Below are 21303 nucleotides of genomic sequence, written 5' to 3'. Positions count from 1 at the left end.
GCCTCATTAAGTATTCTGACGATGCAGTAGTGGTGGGTTTGGTAAGTGACAGTTATGACTCTGCTTTCAGGAAGTGGGTGAAGCATCTTACAGCTGGGTGCAAATCCTACAAGCTCACCCTCAATGTGGACAAAACAAAGGAGATAGTGACGATCTGAGGGGAGCTGGCACTCATCACCACTCAATGCTAATCATTGACAGTGCTGCTGTGGAGGATGTTAGCGACATCTGTTTTCTAAGACCTCCACCACCAATACCACAGCAGCCCAGAGCACTCCTCCACAGACTGAGGCAGGCCTCTCTAGTCACCTTCTACAGCCTCCAGTTTGGCAGCTGGAGGTCCAGGGACTACAGGAAGATGCCAAGTGAAGACAGCTGAAAAACACTTTAAGACAATTCTGATAAAACACTATTTAAATCAAATTGAATTGAATTAAAAACCATTGGTGTCCCTCTTCCTTACCTGATCTATCAGCAGCACTGCATCCAGAGAGCCAGGTCTGTCATAGAAGATCCTCAGCACCTTTCTCAAGGTCTGTTCTCCTCTGGGAAACTATAATAGGAGAACTGCTACATCTTCAGTCCGTGAACAAGCTGTGAAGATACCTGCAGCTCTTGCTCCCAGATGTGCTATGCTGGAACATATGTTAAAAGGGAGTTTTTCCCCTGCCACTGGTGTTCTTAAAGGGGTTCAGGCTCTGGGTTCCCATAAAGCGCCTTGAGACAACTGATTGTGAAATGCACTATAAATAAAACTCAATTAAAATCGAATTGACAACAATAGTCAATTTAGAATTTAAGAAAGCAGCTAAATCACTGACACTGTCCATTGCCCCCAAAACAACAAAATGTATATAAAATATAATCACACGGAGAAATGATTCTCTTCGCCGCACAGAATTTGACTGTCCTTTCAACGAGCCAGAGGCGGACCACTGTGCGCTCGTACAGCTGCGTCCTGTCGGCCAATCAGAAAATAGAATTTCTCAGTCAATCAGAAAATAGAATCTCTTGTTGCCGGGTGAGGTCTGAGTTTCACGCCTTGAAAACTTGAGAGCCCTGCTCCGCATCATAGTTCAGAAGCCTTGTTTTTTGTTTCTCCACAAAGGGTCATCAGCAACGCAGCTTGTCACGTCACCCGCTTCCGCGGCGTCCTATTGGTTCGGAATTTAGTCAAACACGCAGCGCACAATTCTGATTGGTTCTCACATCCATCAGTTACCCAACAGCAGACGCACCGCCTGCCGATTGATCGAGAGCTATCGCAGCGCTACAATCTGAGCGCTTTAATGCACCCAATGGGCGGGACTGTGTGAGAGTCTACACTCTGATTTGCCAAAACCCAAGGTCAGTCTAGTTTTCTCACCTGCTATTGGTCCGTTCTCATTTCCGCTGGGCTTTAGCTTTAACAAATACCGTTAATCACGGCGCTGTTTGGAAACATCAAGCTAGCCACTGTTAGTCGGGATAACGCCAGAAGTAGGACGACGTGCAGTGAATACAATAACTTGTATTCTATTGGTGCGGGCTGTAAGCTGCAGAGGAACACTTCAAACTGTCTTTTAAACAATACCTGAAAAGGCAATATGAATTATATTGTGACAAACAAGCTATCATTTCTTCAAAAGGTACCCTGACTGGGTCACGGTCACCGGATGTTACAGCTCGAGACGCAGGCTTGACTCCATGGGATGCGCGAGCCTGTAGGTTGACATCACGGACCACAGACACTCCTGCATCCAGGATCAGGTGTAAGATGACAGATCTGATGCTCTAACCTGCGCCGAACCGTGAGTGGAGACAGGTTTTCTTCACAGACAGCATTTTACCGCCTGACCATCGAACATCGCGGATATCTCGGAATGATTTTTAACTCATGAGCTTCAGACTGTCGTAAAAACAATTTTCCAAACTAATGTTTGCTGTGTTTGTTTCGCTGCTGTGAATAATCGTGCCGGGCTCGCATGGTGCTGTGATAACATCTAGTCTTCCTTCAGCTGTGGACACACGGGCACACCGACGGTTCTGGTAAGCGACCTGTTCATGTCCGGAGGATTAACACGGAGCGTGTAGCTGCCTAGCCTGCTAGCTCGCCCTGAGACACATCCCCGTCTCTTTTCAGCTGATTACCAGGTTGTGGCTAAAAGGCTTTAACGGGTGGTGTCATTTCTCGGTGCACATTGTTCTGTCACTAACCTGCACACTACATGAATAATAATGGCAGGTGTTGTCGAAGTGTGTGGATATAATCCAGCATTTACGCTAATCAACAGAAATTAGCACTAGTAGCCTAATTGCAGCAATTTAGTTCCGTAGAATGAATGATCTGACATTCGTGCCTGCTTCAGAAACCTTGCTTCAATTCCTTATGAAGTGTTATGCAGGTAATGACAGAAATGTGTGCATTATTTTTCTCAAGAGAAATTCTAGAAACAAAAAATTGTTCATATTTTCTCTGTTGTTTATGGACAACGAATTTGCAACTGAGCTCTTTTTTAAAAGCATTAAATGGGTACAAGTAATCAATGTTATCAATAGGTAAAACCTTGTGAATGTCTCCTGGTCTGTAAACCCCTTGTCCTGAGCAGGTCTGTCTGTGGGATCCATATGTGTGGTTGTTGGCTACATGTGATTCCCCTGTTACTGCAACAGTGTGCCTTGTTAATCGCAGGTATCAAGGAACATAGTGAGGGACCTTACACGTGTAGTAGTAGTGCAGTGTATTTTACCTTTTTTAAGAGGTCAGTCGATCAGTGTCTACATATATTTGTATAATTCAACTCAGATTTATTTATATAGCGCATTTTACTATCAGTATTTTTTCAGAAACCCAGTGCATAAACCACCTTAAGAGCAACACAGCAGTATATAGCAGTATATCTCGTTATAACGAGATAATATCACGTTATAACGAGATAGCGTCTTATCACGTTATAACGAGATACGGTTTGACGTTATAACGAGATAATATGTCGTTATAACGAGATAATATGTCGTTATAACGAGATAGTGATAATTTTTTTTCTACTGTGGCAGTTCAGCGCTTCCGTAGAGAATAGAGGAGAGTAGGGTTGGGCGATATTGGCAAAATAATTAATCACAATTAATTGTGGCATTTAGCCGATAACGATTAATTTGACGATTCATTGATGACAGTTGCACTTACATGTTTTTGACTCTAAATCGCCACATTGTTCTGAATTGATACCGACAAATCATCAGTCAAGTTCACTCCTTCATTCTAACAGGCTGGTGAGTAGTGATTAGGCACCAACCAGCCATGGAAATATGTATTGATAACAGATGCACAAACTGCTTCAAAGTAATAATGAAGCAAACGTTTAAAGTAACTTTGTCCTTCAAATGTTCTTATCTTCAGGTCACAGAGCAGTGCATGTCAACATTAACATTAAACAGGACAAATAAGTTCAGAAAAGTCACATCAGTGATTATTAAAGTTAAAAAATGTGTCTGTGCAAATGAACCTGTGACTGGAATATGTCCCACACTAGTGCATGTTTTCACTCAGACTGTAGAACAGCAGCAGAAAAAACAAACAAATAAACAAACCGGACAATTTCACATTTAAATGTGTGTCTGTGCAAATCAACCTGCATTATGTTCTTCCAGTGCTTAGTTTGGTCGTAAGCAGCACGATGACTAAACGTACCGCGGATTCTCGGCTGAGTGGAATTCTTTCCAATATCTGCTGGAGGAGACTTCGCTGTTGTAATGTTTCCTATGTTGCTGTGGAGTCCGTAAATAAAGATCGGAGTTTATTCATTTGATCCGAGCAAAAGTCCAGTTACTATGGCAACAACCAACGCTCCACGCTTCACCTAATGCATGTGGCGGCACTATATACAGCTGTAGCCGGCGTTGTGTCCTCGTTGTGCTTTCTTCGGCTTTCTTCGGCTTTCTTCGTGCTCCGGCTTATGGTGACAGACGGTGAACCTCTGTTAGGATCGTGCTGCTCCGCATCTTTTAACTAAACACCGCTGTCTTCCGCCATTATTGTTATTGTGGGCTCACATGTGCGCGCTTGACGGTGATGGTGAGAGTACGTCTCACACAAAAATGCGTGATCATAACGAAACGCGACTAATCGCCGTAATCGATAAGTGGCGAATATTAATCGGTGACAGTTTTTCTGACGATTAATTGCACACGATACGATTTTGCACAAGCCTAGAGGAGAGGTGTGAGGGGGATTTGAGGGGACGGGGAACTGCTCAGTGGATAATGTTTGTGTCCCCCGACAGCGTAGGCCTGTAGCAGCACATTTCATACCTGTTTACCTGTGGCTAAAGCCATATCAACAAGTGACTAACTTCTCTACACACTATAGTTTAGACTAGTTATACACCTTGCTGAACAGAAAGGTTTTAAGCCTGGGCTTAAAGGTGGAGGTGGTGTCTGACTCCTGAACCCAAGTTGGAAGCCAGTTCCATAGTAGCGGTGCCTGATGGCTCGTCCTTCTACTTTTATGAATTCTAGGAACTCCGAGCAAACCTGCACTCTGAGTGTTCTATTAGGAACATGGTACTATTAGATTATGCAGATATAATGGAGCTAGTCCATTGGGAGCCAGTGAAGAGAAGCTAAAACTTGCTGACTTCTGTCTAGCTGCTCGCTCTGTGCTGTGGATGCATCAAACATACTGTTCCTATGCAGGCGCTTTGACTGACATGCAACCACCTATTCAAGTGTCTTAGAAATAAGAATGAGTTTGGAGATAGGTTTATAATTTGCTAAGTATCCGATCATACTACATGAATTAAATAATGTATCTCAGTCTAAGTAATGGAAAGTCACATTACTGTCCCCATTGAACACTTAATTCCAGGGTTATAACTGTCCATGAAAACATGAATAGATTTCATAGTGATATATTTGTACTAAGAAAGATTACCATTAACATTAAGCGATTGTCCTCTGCCCTTCCCCTCTCTCCACAGTAATGGATAATGCTCATACTAAGACGGTAGAGGAGGTTTTGGGCTTTTTTGGTGTAAATGAATCTACAGGACTGAGCTGTGAGCAGCTGAAGAAGAACAAAGAGAGATGGGGACCAAATGGTATGAATGGAAATCTATTTATTTTTATTATACATGTTCCTGTGTGTGCCTCCAAAATACCGTGTTGACCTTAGTGATGTCTGGAGGTTAGGTAAGAACTGATAGAAGAGTTGCTGGTTCCCCATGATAGCTTAACATTGGTCATGTGAGGAAAGTGTAATGCTTGTAATTGGAAAATATGTGCTGCAATACATAGATGTTAAAAATGCCAGTATATTGGTAAAGATCTGACATATTTAAATGTATTTAACCATTGATGCTACTTTTTTCTTCTTCTTATAGAATTGCCAGCTGAAGAAGGTAAGTATCAAGAGTATCTGTATGTTTCTTTTTATTTCCTATGTATGTGTTATCCTGTACCCTGTCTGTCTGCTTCTCCTTGTGCTGTGTAGGGAAATCCCTGTGGGAGCTGGTCCTTGAACAGTTTGAGGATCTGTTGGTTCGAATCTTGCTGCTGGCTGCATGCATTTCATTTGTAAGGAAACACACAAGCACAATCATTTTTACAACAAAATTGTACATTTGTATATCTATCTATTTATTCCTCTACTATATATCAGTGCTGAATGCTTCAGGCTCGTAGTACACAATACACACAACTACACATCAATAAAATCCGTTTTTTAAAAACTCACAGGGAAGGGTTGGGTGATGTGGAAAAGAGTGTTATCACAGTAGCTTTGTTTCAAATAAATAACATTGTGTATATATAATAAAGGTTATTACAGTTTAACATTGGTAGAATGACCTGTCTTTGAAGGAACATGCATCTGACACAATGAGCAGGGCCCACTACTCTGCCTTTTAATGGACTAAAATGCCCGAGCAGAAGCCCAAACACTGGACATGTGCTGCTGCTGGCTTCTGGTCTTTTGCGCTGTTTGCGTTATCCCAGGCGGACATGGCTATAACTCTGTTACCATCACATGATGACTTCAGCCGGGCGCTATTCTCATTATGACTGACTTTTCATGCTGTCCGTCAAAACATGGATAGATGAGTTCTCATATTTATACTGAGGAAATGTTGTTTTATATTGATTCTGACAAACTGACTGTACTCAGTGTGTCACATCCATATTATACAAATTAAGTGAGTACTACACTGCACACAAGCCTTCACATTCCTTTCTGGCTCTTTTCTGTAGACCCTGGCTTGGTTCGAAGAAGGGGAGGGGACAATCACCGCCTTTGTTGAACCCTTCGTCATCCTCCTCATCCTCATTGCTAATGCTATTGTAGGAGTATGGCAGGTAAACTGTGTTTATGTCTCGTGTGTGTGATTATGTGTGAGTGAGTGTGAGATTGTAGCTGCAGTAAAGGTGCCCTCGCAGTAGCTGTGGATTACAGCGCTAGCTGCAGTGTTTACCAACAGACTGCACATCACACATATAATCATATCAAAGTGTCAAATCTATACTGCTTTTGCTAATACATTTAGAACCTTTACAAAATGCTTTGCAATTCAGGATCAGACTATATTTATATTTATTTAAGATAAAACTATTAAGAAGCAAATGCTCAAATGTAAATAAATAAATAAATTAATCATTAATGATCTGAAAAGCAAACCTTCCAAAGCACAGGGGTTTTCAAATTGTTTATTTTGTGCCCAATATCAAGCCTAAAAGAGCCAAATGCTGCTGTTGGTGATGGTGTTTATTGGTGGTAAAAATGACTATAAAAGGTAAGAGGGGATTAACTTTCAAGATGCATGTGGACTAGAAGAAGACACAGTCAGGTTATGAGTATTGGAATGAGGATAGGCATTTGGCCCCTGAGTTATGTTGATTTCAAGCATTCCTGGATCCACGTAGGGAGCACTGAGTTGTTGGATTTCTTGTAGTCAGTCCAGGCAGTGAATAAGTTGGTTTGTCTGGGCTTACAGTCTTGACAGACTGCTAGCTACAGCTGGTGTTCCTAGTAGAGATGCACCGAATTTTCGTATACCGAAGATTTTCGGTTGTGGTCCAAAAGTGCATTTTCTGTTTTCGGCCGAAACACTTTTTTCACCGAAACAACTCGGCTGAAACAGGATGTTGTTGTGATGACGCTCCAGCATGTCTGAGGTGTCTTTTCTTCATTTGAGCAGCTAACTAAAGAGATCCGCCCCTCTGATGCACCTGCAGCTGACGTTATTCTTTTAAACACTAAGGCACTAAGGTGTCTTCTAAGCAACGAGGCTGAGACGGACCGCGGAGTGAAAATGATGAAAAGTACACTCTGTCAGCACGCGTTTCACTACTCCGATTCTCTGCACCTCCGATCCGCGTTATAAAGATCAAGATTTTCAGTTGCTTTATTCTTTGAAACATTAATATTAAGTTTTGCATTTGCAATGCCTTGATTTTAGTGAGGTTAGTACACAGTCATAGTTTCGGCCAAGAATTTTCATTTTGATGCATCCCTAGTTCCTACTAATTCGTTTCTGAGCCCTGCTCATGTACTGAGATAGGTGCTTATTCGCCATGGTTTCTGTGATGCCTTTACTCCCTTGTGAGGTCCTTTGGGTAGCTATTCTGCGAGGGTCCCATGCAGAATCAGTGTATGGAGTGAATTTAGTGTATTTAGCCAGAGGTGTGGTACATGTCAGGGTCTGGTCCTGTCCTGTCCAGTTCTGCATATTTAAGATTTTTATGATGTTTTCCAAGAATTTCCCCTTACATTTAAGACTAAATCCTAGTAAAGATAAAAGATGTGTTAAGGTAAAAACTGTTAAGAGTGGAGAGGAGGACTTTTAAGAGGCTTAATAGTTCCTTATACAGGGAGAAGTGAAAGTTTCATCTTAGTGAGGAGGCGTGTAAGTGTGACGCTTTGTTTAGGCGATGTGATTGGTTGACAGGAAAAATATGAGAACACGTTCCTAATAATATAAACAATATAGAATGGACAGTGACATGAAGTCTGTAGTCTCAGATGATGATGAGATCTTAAACACAAATTGTTTGCATGGAGTTCAGCCTGTAGGATATCAACGCGCTCAGCTGTCTCATTCTGTGATTGCTGTCTGTTACGTAGTCGCTTGTTGGTGCAGATTTACCTGCAAACAAAATGGAAACAGAAGAACGCAGAGATATCACTGATGTTGTATAATATAAAGAATGCATGCAGCCGTAGGGTTTTAATAGCTCACTCATTCTTGGATTGGAGAAGGTGTCTCCTCTCTGTCCTCTCTGTGTTTAGGGAACTCTTAAGCCTCTTAAAAGTCCTCCTCTCTACTCTTAACAGTTTTTTACCTTAAGGCCTCTTTTTAAGGCTTGTCAATCACTTTTATCTTTACTAGGATTTAGGCCTAAATATAAGAGTAATTTCTTGGAAACTTCTAAGAATGTTGTTCTTTTTCACTCCTAACGGAAACAAATAATCGCTGTGAATACAGTCTCTGTCTAGTCAATGCTGCTTATGTATTAGGAACATATTCTCATGTTGTTCTGTCAACCAATTACATCTCATAAAACAATGTGTCACACTTAGCAACGGGGTCAAACACGCCTCCTCACTGGGATTCTGGAATGGAGGGGATTCTAAGAATCTTTGTGAATACGGCCCCAGAAGTTTGCTGTACTCTACTCAGGTCAGGTGTACTGAGTTCATCAGGGCATGGTATTGGGGTTTGGTACCAAAATTCTAGAGGCTCCCAGACCAGTCGTCCTGGACCCTCTTGCTGTAGCAAATATGCAGCACTTATCAATGTTTAGTTGTGATTGCATTTACTACTTGGAGATGTAAGAACAGAGTTAACCTGGGCATGTCAATGCCGGTGTGATACTTATGTATACATCGATCTCTTTATCATTGCACCTCTTAGTGGGTGGGATATATTATGCATTATTGTCCTTAAAGTTGATATGTTAGAGGCAGGAAAAAATGAGCAAGCATAATGATTTTAAGCAAGTTTAGGGCCTGATGGCTAGACTACTCAGTCAGAGCATCTCCAAAACTGCAGCTCTTGTGGGGTGTTCCCAGTCTGCAGTGGTCAGTATCTATCAAAGTGGTCCAAGGTATGAACAGCGGTGAACTGGAGACTGGGTCATGGGTGATCAAGGCTGATCAATGCATGTAGGAGTGAAGGCTGGCCTGTGTGGTCCAATCCAACAGACAACTACTGCTGCTGTTGCTCAAAGTGCTGAAGAAGTTAATGCTGGTTCTGACCCCTGTACACTGCCAAAAGCACCAACAATTAGAACTGAGCATTAGAACTGGACCACGGAGCAATGGAAGTAATCATGTTTACTTTTACATCATGTGGATGGCCAGGTGCATCACTAAACCAGGGAACACATGGCACCATGATGGGAAGAGAGCAAGCCGGGAAACTATGGGTGCTGCCATACGTGTGGATGTTACTTTGACGTGTATAAGTACCCTAAGCATTGTTGCAGACCATGTAGACTTTTTTCATAGAAACGGTGTTCCTTGATGGCTGTGGCCTCTGTCAGCCAGATAATGCGCTGTGCCACAAACCAGCAATGGTTCAGGAATAGCTTGAGGAGCACAATAATAACTTGGATAAACATGTCCGCTCCAGTGGGACCCCACCTTCCAGACCTGCCAGATACCACAGAAAACCTTCAGGAGTCTAGTGTAGTCCATGCTTCGATGGGTGAGGCCAGTTTGGCAGCAAAAAGGGGACAACACAATGTTAGGCAGGTGGTCATATTGTTATGCCTGGTTGGTGTATATAACAATGGTATTATAGTTTGGAAGTATCTGGTACAGTAACATCGAACTCTGTAGCTGGTTAACTCCTTGGCATGCAGGCACATCATTCTTTGTTGGTAAACAAGCCATACTTCCAAACACAGAAGCCTGTTCTAAGTAGAGCTGTTTCTTTCATCAACTTTACATATATGTACACTCCTCGAGCCGCATAATGAATTCTTGTCTGACCCAATGGACGGAACGTGATGAGATGTGAGCCTGAGTGAGTGTTTTGTCATCCTCACTACTCAGTGATTTGTTCTACCAAATGCTTACATCTGGTTTTGTTCTCAAGGAGCGTAATGCTGAAAATGCCATTGAGGCTCTGAAGGAGTATGAGCCAGAGATGGGGAAGGTATACCGACAGGACAAGAAGAGCGTTCAGAGGGTCAGAGCTCGAGACATTGTCCCTGGAGACATTGTTGAAGTTGCAGGTAAGTCTGAGAACTACGTACATTATCATCCGATTTATACATGCAGTAAAAACTATTGAAAGGGATTAGCCATACACCAAGTTGCAAGCATTTGTATGGTATGTGTTTTCCATGTAAAGTTGGGATGGAAAAGGCATGATTAGCACAGTCTATAGAATGCAAAAACACAGCAGTGATAGCTATGCAAAAAGCTAGTAATGGTTGATTTAAACACATTAACCACCAAGCCTTACTGCACAGAGATGCAGTTTTGTTTGCATAAAAGAGGCCTGTCTAGTCTAATAGAACTGTCTGGAGGTCTGCCACTGTGTGAAAACAGGAGGGTTAGAAGTCTCTAAACATTCCAGTCTGCTATATTTCTGCTGCCCAATCTATTGCCCAGAGAGAAATGTTGGACAAGAGAGTAGTCTGCAGCTAGTTGGGCAGCATACTAACTTCAATAGGTATGTAATAATCATGTTTCTGTGGTATGAATTTGTGTGAACAATTTTTAAAAAATGAGCATCAAGATGTGTAAAATAACATTACAAATACATTGCAAACAAGATTTCAGCTTTGCCAGTAATGTGACAAAGATGTTGCAACCCATGGTTTTCCACTATGGCCATACAGAAACAGATTAGTGTTACATTGTGGTGTTGATGGCTACAGCAGTTATGCTATGAATGGAAGCTATCAATAACAAGATTGAAGCCCCAAGTATTACAGTTAGAATCACTGCATGGTTTGATTGTGTGGGAGTGAGTACTTTAATTATTGTCATAGACCTGTATTTAAGTAGTGCATGGTTGTTTAGACTACTGAAATAACTTTCTTTATTTGTTATTCTTGGCAAACCTCTCAATCTGCATGCCTTCTTGCCTCTCCCTCTCCCTCTGGATAATGTCCTCATGGAAAATCTGAATATGTTTATATTTGAGCCGAATGTTTGGGTATAGATATTCTTGAAATGATAGGATAATCCCAATGATGAGGATTTCAGCAGATGCTGGTTGTATGGCTGTTTCTTTGAGAAGAAACAAAAAGGATTGACCTTGTTTTCAGCAGTGCCTGTGTGTTCCAGTAATCAGATGGTTTATCCTGTTTAATGGCTGAAATGAATCCTTTTAAACTAAACACACAAACACACACACACTTTTTCTTGACCCAGTAAAAAAATCCAGCTGAATCCTCCAGATACTGACGGATATGTCAGACTGCTCATAGAGTAAACAGTGTTACTAGAGTGTGTGTTTTATCCTCTCCCCCTCTGTCAGTGGTAGAAGTATTTGTGTTCAAGAACATGGGAACTTGACCCAGCACAGAACAGAGTTGCATTTATGGCGTTGTTGTTATATTCTCTTTTTACATGATGGCCAATACATTTTTTATTTGTTTGGATTAGTTGCCTCTGTCAGTAACCTTGAAAGAGTATGTTATTTTAATTTGTTTTCTATTAACGTAAAGATGAGGAATATTTATATATTCGGTCACTGAGGCTGGACCTCCATCTTTTTAATGTCCCTGCAGTCTGGCTATAATCGTAACAACTCTCTCTCTGCTAAATTAAACAGTGGAATGTTTTTAACGGCCAACCATTTGTTTAATTTGGATTTATTGTTTAAATAAGTAGAACAAAGTCTAAACTGTCACTATACATTCAACCAAAATGAGAAGAAACAAGTGTAAATGTGTTTTTTGCTTTTGTCTCTCTCTCCTACCCACTATCCCTCAGTTGGTGATAAGGTTCCAGCTGACATCAGGCTAACATCCATCCGCTCCACCACACTCAGGGTGGACCAGTCTATTCTCACAGGGGAGTCTGTGTCTGTGCTCAAACACACAGACCCTGTACCAGATCCCAGAGCTGTCAACCAGGACAAGAAGAATATGCTTTTTTCTGTAAGTTTTAACAGCCAATATGTCTTATGGTAAGGATTAACGTGATCATTTTATAAGTCACATAAAGTCAATTTGACTACTACGTTGTCAGCTTACTTACTTTAAGTTTCATATTGGCAGGAGATTTTGCTCTTGTCAATATAAAAAAGTCTCAGTTGCTCAGATTAATTACCACAAATCTATGAATTGTTTTCAGTTAATCCCGCAGACGAACGAAGAATTTATTATAGTGATTATCTTAAAGATGTACACATTCTTAGTTCAAAACCTTCCATTGAACCTGTTGTGCTTTGAGTTGTGAACTAGAGATAGGGTAGTAAAGTCAGAAAGTTTAAGGTTAAGCAATTTTATAAAGTTTTACATATACAGATACAGCACTTGGAAAATCCAAACTTGAAACCTAGACTAACTTACAGTGCATGACAGTTTAAATTGGGTTATATCCCCAAACCATGGATTTAGTCTATTATTTGGAGTTATTATATTTACTGCATTAAGTTCACTTTATGTCTGTACTAATGCTTGGTGGGATAGGTTTTACCTGGGGACCTGTGATCAAAATAATTTGTGATCTTCATGCTCTATAAATGGTGCCATCTTGTGATAATACTAGTCCTGTGCAAATCACAGTGTATGATCTAGAGCAGTATTACATTTGGATATGTCTTTGCATTTCTTTACTTTTCTTCTTCTCAAGAAAGCAAAGTTTTACCACAGAAAGCTCATGTCCTTTAGACAGGATCTGACATGGATAGTTAGTCATGAACCATTCCTGTTTCAACCTTCTGACTGTAGTCAGAAAGTACAGGGTGAGGGCTGAGAGCAGCTGCAGGATCGCTCACTTGTGTTCAGCTTCTCAATCTGTACTGTACACTTTATCCCTATAGCTAAACATATGAGCTGCTACCTGGAGACAGGTTGTCTGCACTCCAGATGTGCACACACCTGCACTGCTCAGTCTCAGAGGCCACACTTATAACCCATGAAAGCACACAATACCAGCATTTTGCTCTTTCAAGAGCATCAATTGTCACATGTGAATGTGCTACTCAGATCTGATGTGAGTAATAGTTACATTACCAGAGGTCCCCAGGAAAAACGAATCCTGTTCAAATAGTACGTTATATATATGCACACATGACAAGCAGTGTTCTTTTCATAGAAAAAAGACGGAATGCTTGGAGCTTCATATTATATTTGTCAGACATCAAAGGCAGCTGGGCCACCAGGTGATCTGTGGTCAAAGAACAACAGCCATTGATGTTTTATTTAGCAGCATCTCTCTGACAGGCTCCAGACCTGCAGATTGTCTTTGCTGTTGCAATTATCAGTGTTCTTGCAGTGATGTAGAAAGGAATAAGAGACAATATGGGAAGAAAAGACAGTATTGTTTGTTTTGCTGTTTATTGTTGTTTACATTGTAATGCCTGATTATCATCTCCATTTAAAAAACAGTCTTGTTAACGCTGAAGTCATTGGAAGTACATTTGTGTCTATTATAACCCACACCCAGGGAACGAACATTGCAGCAGGGCGAGCCATTGGGGTTGTTGTGGCAACAGGGGTGCAGACAGAGATTGGGAAAATCAGAGATGAGATGGCCTCTACTGACCCTGAAAGGACCCCACTACAGCAAAAACTAGACCAGTTTGGAGAGCAGCTTTCTAAGGTAAGAAACTTTTATATGTGTGTAATTAGCCATTCTGTTTTATTGCTTCACTGTTGTTATGTTCTAACCTGCAGGTCATCAGTGTGATCTGTGTGGCAGTGTGGGCCATCAATGTAGGACATTTTAATGACCCAGTCCATGGAGGCAGCTGGCTGAGAGGAGCAGTTTACTATTTCAAGATCGCTGTGGCACTGGCTGTAGCTGCTATACCAGAAGGTCAGGCATGTCATCTATCTGCTTTTGCAAAAAACTCTTCTTCTTCATACATATGGATATTTTTGATATTCTTTATCTGTGATACGGTCTAGAGGAAGGCACATGGCTCAGAACTGTGAAAGAGACTCTGTAAGGGTCCTCTCTCTCCTCTCTCATCACTGCCTCTTGTGTTTCTCCCAGGACTTCCAGCAGTCATCACTACATGCCTGGCACTGGGCACCAGGAGGATGGCCAGGAAGAATGCCATTGTGCGGAGCCTGCCATCAGTGGAGACACTGGGCTGCACATCTGTTATCTGCTCTGACAAAACTGGAACACTTACCACTAACCAGATGTCAGTCTGCAGGGTAAGATGTGCCACATTAACATCTAATAGCTCGTCACACTAACATTAGCTTAACGGTAATAGTAGTTGAGAGTAACAGGATTTTCAGATGAGCACTAATTGATACATAATCGCATGATACATAATAAGGTGTACTAATATTAATGTTTGCATTTGTCTGGCTGTGTATCTGCATGTCTAGATGTTTGTGGTAGACAGTGTGTCAGGGGAACGCTGCAACCTGAGTGAGTTCACAGTGACTGGATCTACTTATGCCCCTGAAGGGGAAGTGTGAGTGTCCCTAACCTTTAACAATTAAACACCTCCACCTGTAACACTTGATCAGATATGAAAGCCCACTCCTTTTGTTTCATTTTGAAAATTGTGCTTCCTCTGTCTGTCTTTCCAGCTACAAGGATGGCTCTGTGGTGAAATGCAATCAGTATGACGGTCTAGTAGAGATGGCCACTATATGTGCACTGTGCAATGACTCATCATTGGACTACAATGAGGTAATACACTGAAACAGCAGCCGCTGGAACCCTATATTAATGAATTATTGCCACAGTTCTAAATTGACCTAGAAGAACCACCTTACTTCATTCTGTGTGTTTAATGCAGACAAAGGGTGTGTATGAAAAGGTCGGTGAAGCAACAGAGACTGCCCTCTGCTGTCTGGTGGAAAAAATGAATGTGTTTGATACTGACCTGAAAGGCCTGAGTCCTGCTGAGAGAGCTACAGCCTGCTGCTCTGTAAGTGTGGATACCTGATGTCTACAAACATGCATATGTGTCAGAAGAAAAGAAAGAGGCAGAAAATAGATCATCTTGCTGCAGATGAGTCATTGACCAATTTGTTGTTTTCAGGTAATCAAGCAGCTGATGAGGAAAGAGCTCACACTAGAGTTTTCCAGAGACAGAAAGTCCATGTCTGTCTTCTGCTCAACAGCTTTACATTCAGGATCGGCCTCTATGGCCAGGATGTTTGTCAAGGTCAGTTGCACACCACTGTCCATGACACATTTGGTTGTTTATTAGCTATTAAGAGACAAACATGCCTTTATCTTCTCTCTTCTCTCTAGGGAGCTCCAGAGAGTGTGCTGGAGCGATGTACTTACTGCCGGATCAGTGGTGCTACACGCGTGCCTTTGAGTCCAGCAGTTCGAGAGCAGATCCTGTGCACTGTGCGAGAATGGGGGTCAGGCCGAGACACGCTGCGTTGCCTTGCCATGGCGACAAGGGACACGCCCCCTGATATCCACTCTCTCAACCTGGAGAACTCAGGAACCTTTAGTGACTATGAGGTGATGATGACAATAGTACAGACAGACTGCTGTAACATTCTGTGTAAAGATTATTTTTTTTCATTGTTGTTAAGAGAATACCCACCATGTATAGCCAGATCCTCCTGATGATGCCTTCTGTCCATCTCTTTCTAGTCGGATCTGACCTTTGTGGGCTGTGTGGGCATGTTAGACCCCCCCAGGAAAGAGGTGCTTGGCGCTGTCCGAATGTGTCGGCAAGCTGGCATACGAGTCATCATGATCACAGGTCAGTTTGCACACACATCTAAACCTCTGATATACTACGGAGCATAACAATGTTTAATTTAAAGGATCTTTGTCTTTGTCTTCATCCAGGTGATAACAAAGGGACAGCCCTGTCTATCTGCAGGAGAGTGGGCATCATTACAGAGCAGGAGGAAGAACAGGAGGGGGCGGGGCTCACTGGGGGCCTGACAGGACGGGAGTTTGATGAGCTGCCCCCTCACCTGCAGCGTCAGGCCTGCCAGACAGCACGGTGCTTTGCCCGTGTGGAACCGGCACACAAGAGCCGAATAGTGGAGTACCTGCAGAGCCTGAGTGACATCACTGCTATGGTGAGACTATGCCCTTGTCTGTGAAGCACTTGTGTTGATAAGCAGTACAACTCCCCTTTTTGATCGGTTCAGACAGGTGACGGTGTGAATGATGCGCCGGCATTAAAGAAGGCAGAGATCGGCATTGCTATGGGCAGCGGCACAGCAGTAGCCAAATCAGCCTCTGAGATGATCTTGGCTGATGACAACTTCTCCACCATTGTGGCAGCTGTGGAAGAAGGCAGAGCCATCTACAACAACATGAAACAGTTCATCAGATACCTGATTTCATCCAACATAGGAGAGGTTGTCTGGTTAGTAATAAAAACAGGAACTGGATGAGTATCCAACCAAACTGAATAGAGAAAGTCGTGTCAAAGATGGTATTTATAGATTATGTAGATCCATTTTCTGCTCTTCCATCTTTTCGTCTTCTCAGTATCTTCCTGACAGCCGCACTGGGCATGCCTGAAGCACTGATCCCAGTCCAGCTGCTTTGGGTCAATTTAGTCACTGATGGTTTCCCAGCAACTGCTCTGGGCTTCAACCCGCCTGACCTGGACATTATGTCTCGGCCTCCCCGCTCCCCTAAAGAGCCGCTAATCTCCAGCTGGTTGTTCTGTCGGTACCTCATCATTGGATGTGAGTTATGAGTCTGAATCATTAAAACCCTATACTGCCACACTTGGCAGCATTGTAGCCTGTTCTGGGATTGCTGTTGTGTACGTTGCTTTCAGTTTAACTATAACTATGGAATAACTGTCTGCAGGCTATGTTGGAGCAGCCACTGTAGGAGCAGCTGCCTGGTGGTTTATGGCAGCCCATGATGGACCAAAAGTGTCTTTCTATCAACTGGTAAACCTTTGCTTTTACTTCATAATGTTCAAAGATATCTGACTTCATTGAACAAGTAAGCATGAGTACAGATGTATGAATGACAGCTCGTCGTGGCTGACTGTTCAGACTCTAAGTTCAGTCTAAAGAGAAAACCGTCAGCTGTGAGTCAGCACTGAGTCAGTCAGTTCTTCACAACTACAGGGACTGGGCTAATGTTAAACAGACTTGAACATTTGAAGGCTTTAATTGTCCAAAAGATTCCCTTTAAATCAAAAATGCTTGTTGACTTTAGAGAGATGCAGACGAATGAAAGAAACTGGTTGATCACAGAACTGTAATTATATGGGTATCATTCCATACATACTGTAGAATAATGTTATTTATGCCTTTGTCTCCACAACAGTCCCATTATCTACAGTGTAGTGAGGGCCATGCTGAGTTTGCTGGTGTGCAGTGTTCAGTCTTCGAGTCTCCTTATCCCATGACAATGGCGCTGTCTGTCCTGGTTACTATAGAGATGTGCAATGCCCTGAACAGGTAAGAACACACAAACACAAAAATGATGTCATTAGTTAAAGAATAATTTAAGTTGTTTACAGGCAGAGACCCAGATGAGAGCTGCTGTCAGCAACAGAAAGAATGAATGCTTTTGCTCTGTCTAGTCTTTCAGAGAACCAGTCCCTACTAAAAATGCCTCCTTGGTCTAACCCCTGGCTGGTGGGAGCCATCTGTCTGTCAATGGCCCTACACTTCCTCATTCTATATGTAGACCCACTGCCGGTGAGCATGTATGCAGGTACTGAATGTGTTTCATTAACATGGAAAGGACAAAAAAACAACTCTGATTTTGTATCATCAGGTGATCTTCCAAATACGCCCCTTGTCATGGACTCAGTGGGTGGTGGTACTGAAGATGTCACTACCTGTCATCTTGATGGATGAAGCACTCAAGTTCTTGGCCCGCAACTATATCGAACCAGGAAACCAGATCCAGGTCAGAAGAGTTTAATGCACAGCAGGTTATCTCAAAGGGTTTTTTGTTTTTTTACAAAAAAAAAAGTTGAAAAACAACATTCAAGACTTGCAGAGGAGTAGTTTTGAGGGGGCGGCTAATATTCTCTGGGAGGATTTTTGTCTAGAATCCCCCTAGGATTATAAATATCTGGGAAGTACAGGCATAGACCTGTGAACTGGGTCTGTTCAAATGAAAATAGCACACCAACAGATTGCTGTAGGTAGGGCAATCTGGAAGTTGGCATTATTTGTGAACCTGTAAAATGCAGCATCTGTTTGCTGCTTGTAATAGACTATATTACTATAATATACTAAATATGACACACTGAAGCACCTCTGGTGCACAGTGAAGTGTTTTGTTTCCAACCCTTCTTTTTCCCTTTCCCCTGATGCATATTAAACAGACACTAGAAGAAGAAGAGGAGATGCAGCGCCAGGCTCGCATGGGATTGGTCGGTGCAGTGATGATGAAGCTTCATCAGTCAGTAAAGGGAGTGTCCTGGTCGTTTCTCCTGATATCAGCACCACTTGTGATCTGGATCTTTAGCCTGGATTCTGACATCACAAACATCTTCTGGGAGTGATGGAAGAGTGGATAAGTGGCTTACAGGGAACATGAGAATAAATTTAAAGAAAGCTGGACCTGAAAGACAATCAGAGAAAAAAAAACTAAATGGGCAAAGCAGTTTTAAAAAGTGACTTCCTCAGTAACAAAGGTGCTATGTGTAGCTTTTTCCCTCTTCAGATCACTTTGCTTATACACAGGTGGTCATGGCTCAGGTGGCTTACCGCTGGCCTCCACGTACTAAGTGTTCTTGGGAAAGAACCCCATGATAGGACCGCACCTTGCATGGCAGCTCTGATGCCACTAGTGTGACCACTAACATATGTGAAATGCTTTGTTTCATTGACGTTCAGAGTGCTGTTGAAGTGCAGTGCATTTACCATTTGAATACCTACAGCTTCATTTTTGGCTGTAGTATGTCACTCCAGTTTGGTCTGTTTGACATAATCCAAAGTAGCATGTTTACTATAGCATAGCATGTTTACTGGCTTACTGGGTTTTAAAGTAAACATTAGCATGCTAGTATGCTAAAGTTAGTATGCTTGGGTAAAACAAGTCAGAAGGATACATTTATGAAATTGATAATGAAGTAGCTTGCTTCAGCATTTAGATTAAAGAGTAATGCAGAAACGTCCTTTTTTAAACTTTTGGTTTATGATTATTAGGATTATTATTAGGGCCCGAGCACCGAATGGTGCAAGAGCCTTATTGAAACCTTTAGGATTATTATCCCCCCCCCCCCCCCCCCCCCCCCTTTGATCGCATTTTTGGAGGCCTTAACATGCCCAAAAACTCACCAAACTTGGTAGAAAAATTCATTCGCCCGAAAAACTTTTGAAATGCACATATAAAAATGGCTCTATAGCGCCCCCAAAGCGTAGCCCCTCTGGTCGGTTTGACACAGGATTATGAAAATTGGCACACATATGTATCACCTCAAGACGCACAAAAAAGTCTCTTGGACCCCCCCTCCAAACCCAACAGGAAGTCCGCCATTTTAAAGTTTGCAGCCATTTTTGGCGATGTGTGACCCTGCTGCAAAACTTTTCACGCCTCGCATACTTCATCGGATTGAGCTGAAATTCACTGTGTCCACTCAGGACACCATAGGGAATAGACGCATTCCAAAACTCTTACAAAAGTCTGACGGTGTGGCCGGGGCGTGGCCTCAAAGTTTGACCATTTCAGAGGAAACAGGAAGTCTCTATAACTTCTGTGTTTACTGTCCAATCTGTACCAAATGTCACATGTATGATCAGAGTCTGACCCTAAACACATCTATACAACAATATTGAGGCTTTGACAGAGCGCCACCTGAAGTTGCATGACTGAAACAGTCCTTGCAAGAAAAGAAAACAACTTGCCTGTAAATTGGGATTTCATGTACATGTAAGTCTCTGTACATGAAAGGTCTCATGTTTTTATACTTTTCAATCTGAATGTGTTTAATGTTTCTCCACTCCAGTAAGTTCCACCTGGAGCTAATGAAAGAACTATTTTTTCGGAGAAAACCTATATTATATGTCTGAGTTAGCTCCTGAAAAGGTAAAGCTGTTAAGGACAGCATAGAGAAATGTGATCTGTGTAGCAGAGTTCTTTCCTTTCTTGTAAGTTGGTCCAGAACCTGAAGTTGGAAGCTCTGATGTTGTCACGGCATGTAGATATATTGTATAAATGGTAAAATGCTACACATTGCACCTTTTAGAAGAACACTTGGAAAGTGAGCAGCTTTACATTGTCTCTGCATTTCAGCAGTAATTATATGTGATCAGTAACAGGCCCAGACAGAGCCCTAACCTTCTGCTTTAACAGTCACAATATACATACAGTCACAGTATACATACAGACTGCTGGCACATGTTTAGACAATCTGACTGAAGATATAGATCATACGCTCTGACAACACACTGAAGTGCTCGTCGTTTCATGTAGTCTTGCTGTGGATGTACACCTAATGTTCCTCTGCTCCTGCTCCGTTATGCTGATGTTTTAGTTTAGTTAGAATTTCTTTTGTGTCTGCCAGAAGCTGCCTCTGTGTCAGTGTACAGGAAATGTACTCAGTTTGATCAGCACTGCTTTTAGTCCTGATGATATCTCACCCAAACAGAGGAGGACTGACAGCGAGTGCTTCTTAAAACTGGCCTGTCTGCCATTTCCTTAGTGATGTCATTGTGACATCTGTTTGCCATTGAAGGGTTTTGTCCCCAGGTCAGTAAGAGAGAAGTCAGGATATTTTCAGATTTCACATAAAAGAAAAGTCATTACATCATGAGAGTAAAGTCAGAATACAGCAACATTTGACCCTGTTAGAGAAGGCCCAGTTTTCTTCAGAATGATTGACTTTTACACTGCATTTACCTGCAGCTTCATTCTGTAGTGATATGACTTATAATTTCACCCTGAGGTTTTTGAATTTGTGTTATTATACCTTTCTTCCATCTTATAATTATATGACTTTTTATTTAACGTTTTAATTATTTGATACTTATCACTGTAAATGTCAAAATGTTGTATTTGTTTTTTGTTTGCTTAAGTTTTTCACACTATAGCCTGAAAATAGCAAAGATTTGTGGCAAGTTTTTTCTTTGTTTTTAGAAGACTACTTAGGCAGAATAAACATGTGTAGGTGCACTTAAATACTTACTTTGTGTTTTTAATATTTATTGTATTTTCTGCACATTGGTTTGTTCTTTTATCCTGTGGAAAGAGGTTTGTTCTTCTAATAT

At 41.9% G+C, this 21303-nt stretch overlaps 1 protein-coding gene across 3 annotated transcripts; it reads left to right on the top strand.

The window, feature by feature from the left end:
* Window positions 1–1417: 1417 nt before the first annotated feature.
* Window positions 1418–19402, top strand: LOC114434688 (sarcoplasmic/endoplasmic reticulum calcium ATPase 2). 3 transcript variants are annotated; one of them, XM_028404033.1, is made up of 25 exons: window positions 1418–1521; window positions 1629–2028; window positions 4959–5078; window positions 5361–5378; window positions 5471–5553; window positions 6226–6330; window positions 10074–10212; window positions 11927–12093; window positions 13607–13762; window positions 13837–13978; window positions 14159–14325; window positions 14506–14594; window positions 14713–14815; window positions 14925–15056; window positions 15171–15296; window positions 15386–15607; window positions 15743–15854; window positions 15944–16182; window positions 16255–16475; window positions 16601–16803; window positions 16931–17016; window positions 17402–17535; window positions 17661–17778; window positions 17858–17992; window positions 18417–19402. In XM_028404033.1, the coding sequence occupies exons 3-25, from the start codon at window positions 4961–4963 to the stop codon at window positions 18594–18596; spliced, it is 3195 nt and encodes a 1064-aa protein (XP_028259834.1). In that variant the 5' UTR covers window positions 1418–1521; window positions 1629–2028; window positions 4959–4960; the 3' UTR covers window positions 18597–19402. The 3 variants fall into 3 exon arrangements, with proteins under 3 accessions (XP_028259834.1, XP_028259841.1, XP_028259849.1); XM_028404040.1 differs by having other exon boundaries at window positions 1433–1530; XM_028404048.1 differs by having other exon boundaries at window positions 1442–1790; window positions 1987–2028.
* Window positions 19403–21303: the final 1901 nt, after the last annotated feature.

The sequence above is a fragment of the Parambassis ranga genome, chromosome 1 (assembly GCF_900634625.1).
Source record: "Parambassis ranga chromosome 1, fParRan2.1, whole genome shotgun sequence".
Lineage (NCBI taxonomy): Eukaryota > Metazoa > Chordata > Actinopteri > Ambassidae > Parambassis > Parambassis ranga.
Note: the sequence above shows the minus strand (reverse complement) of the source record. Positions and strands in the feature narration are given on the sequence as shown.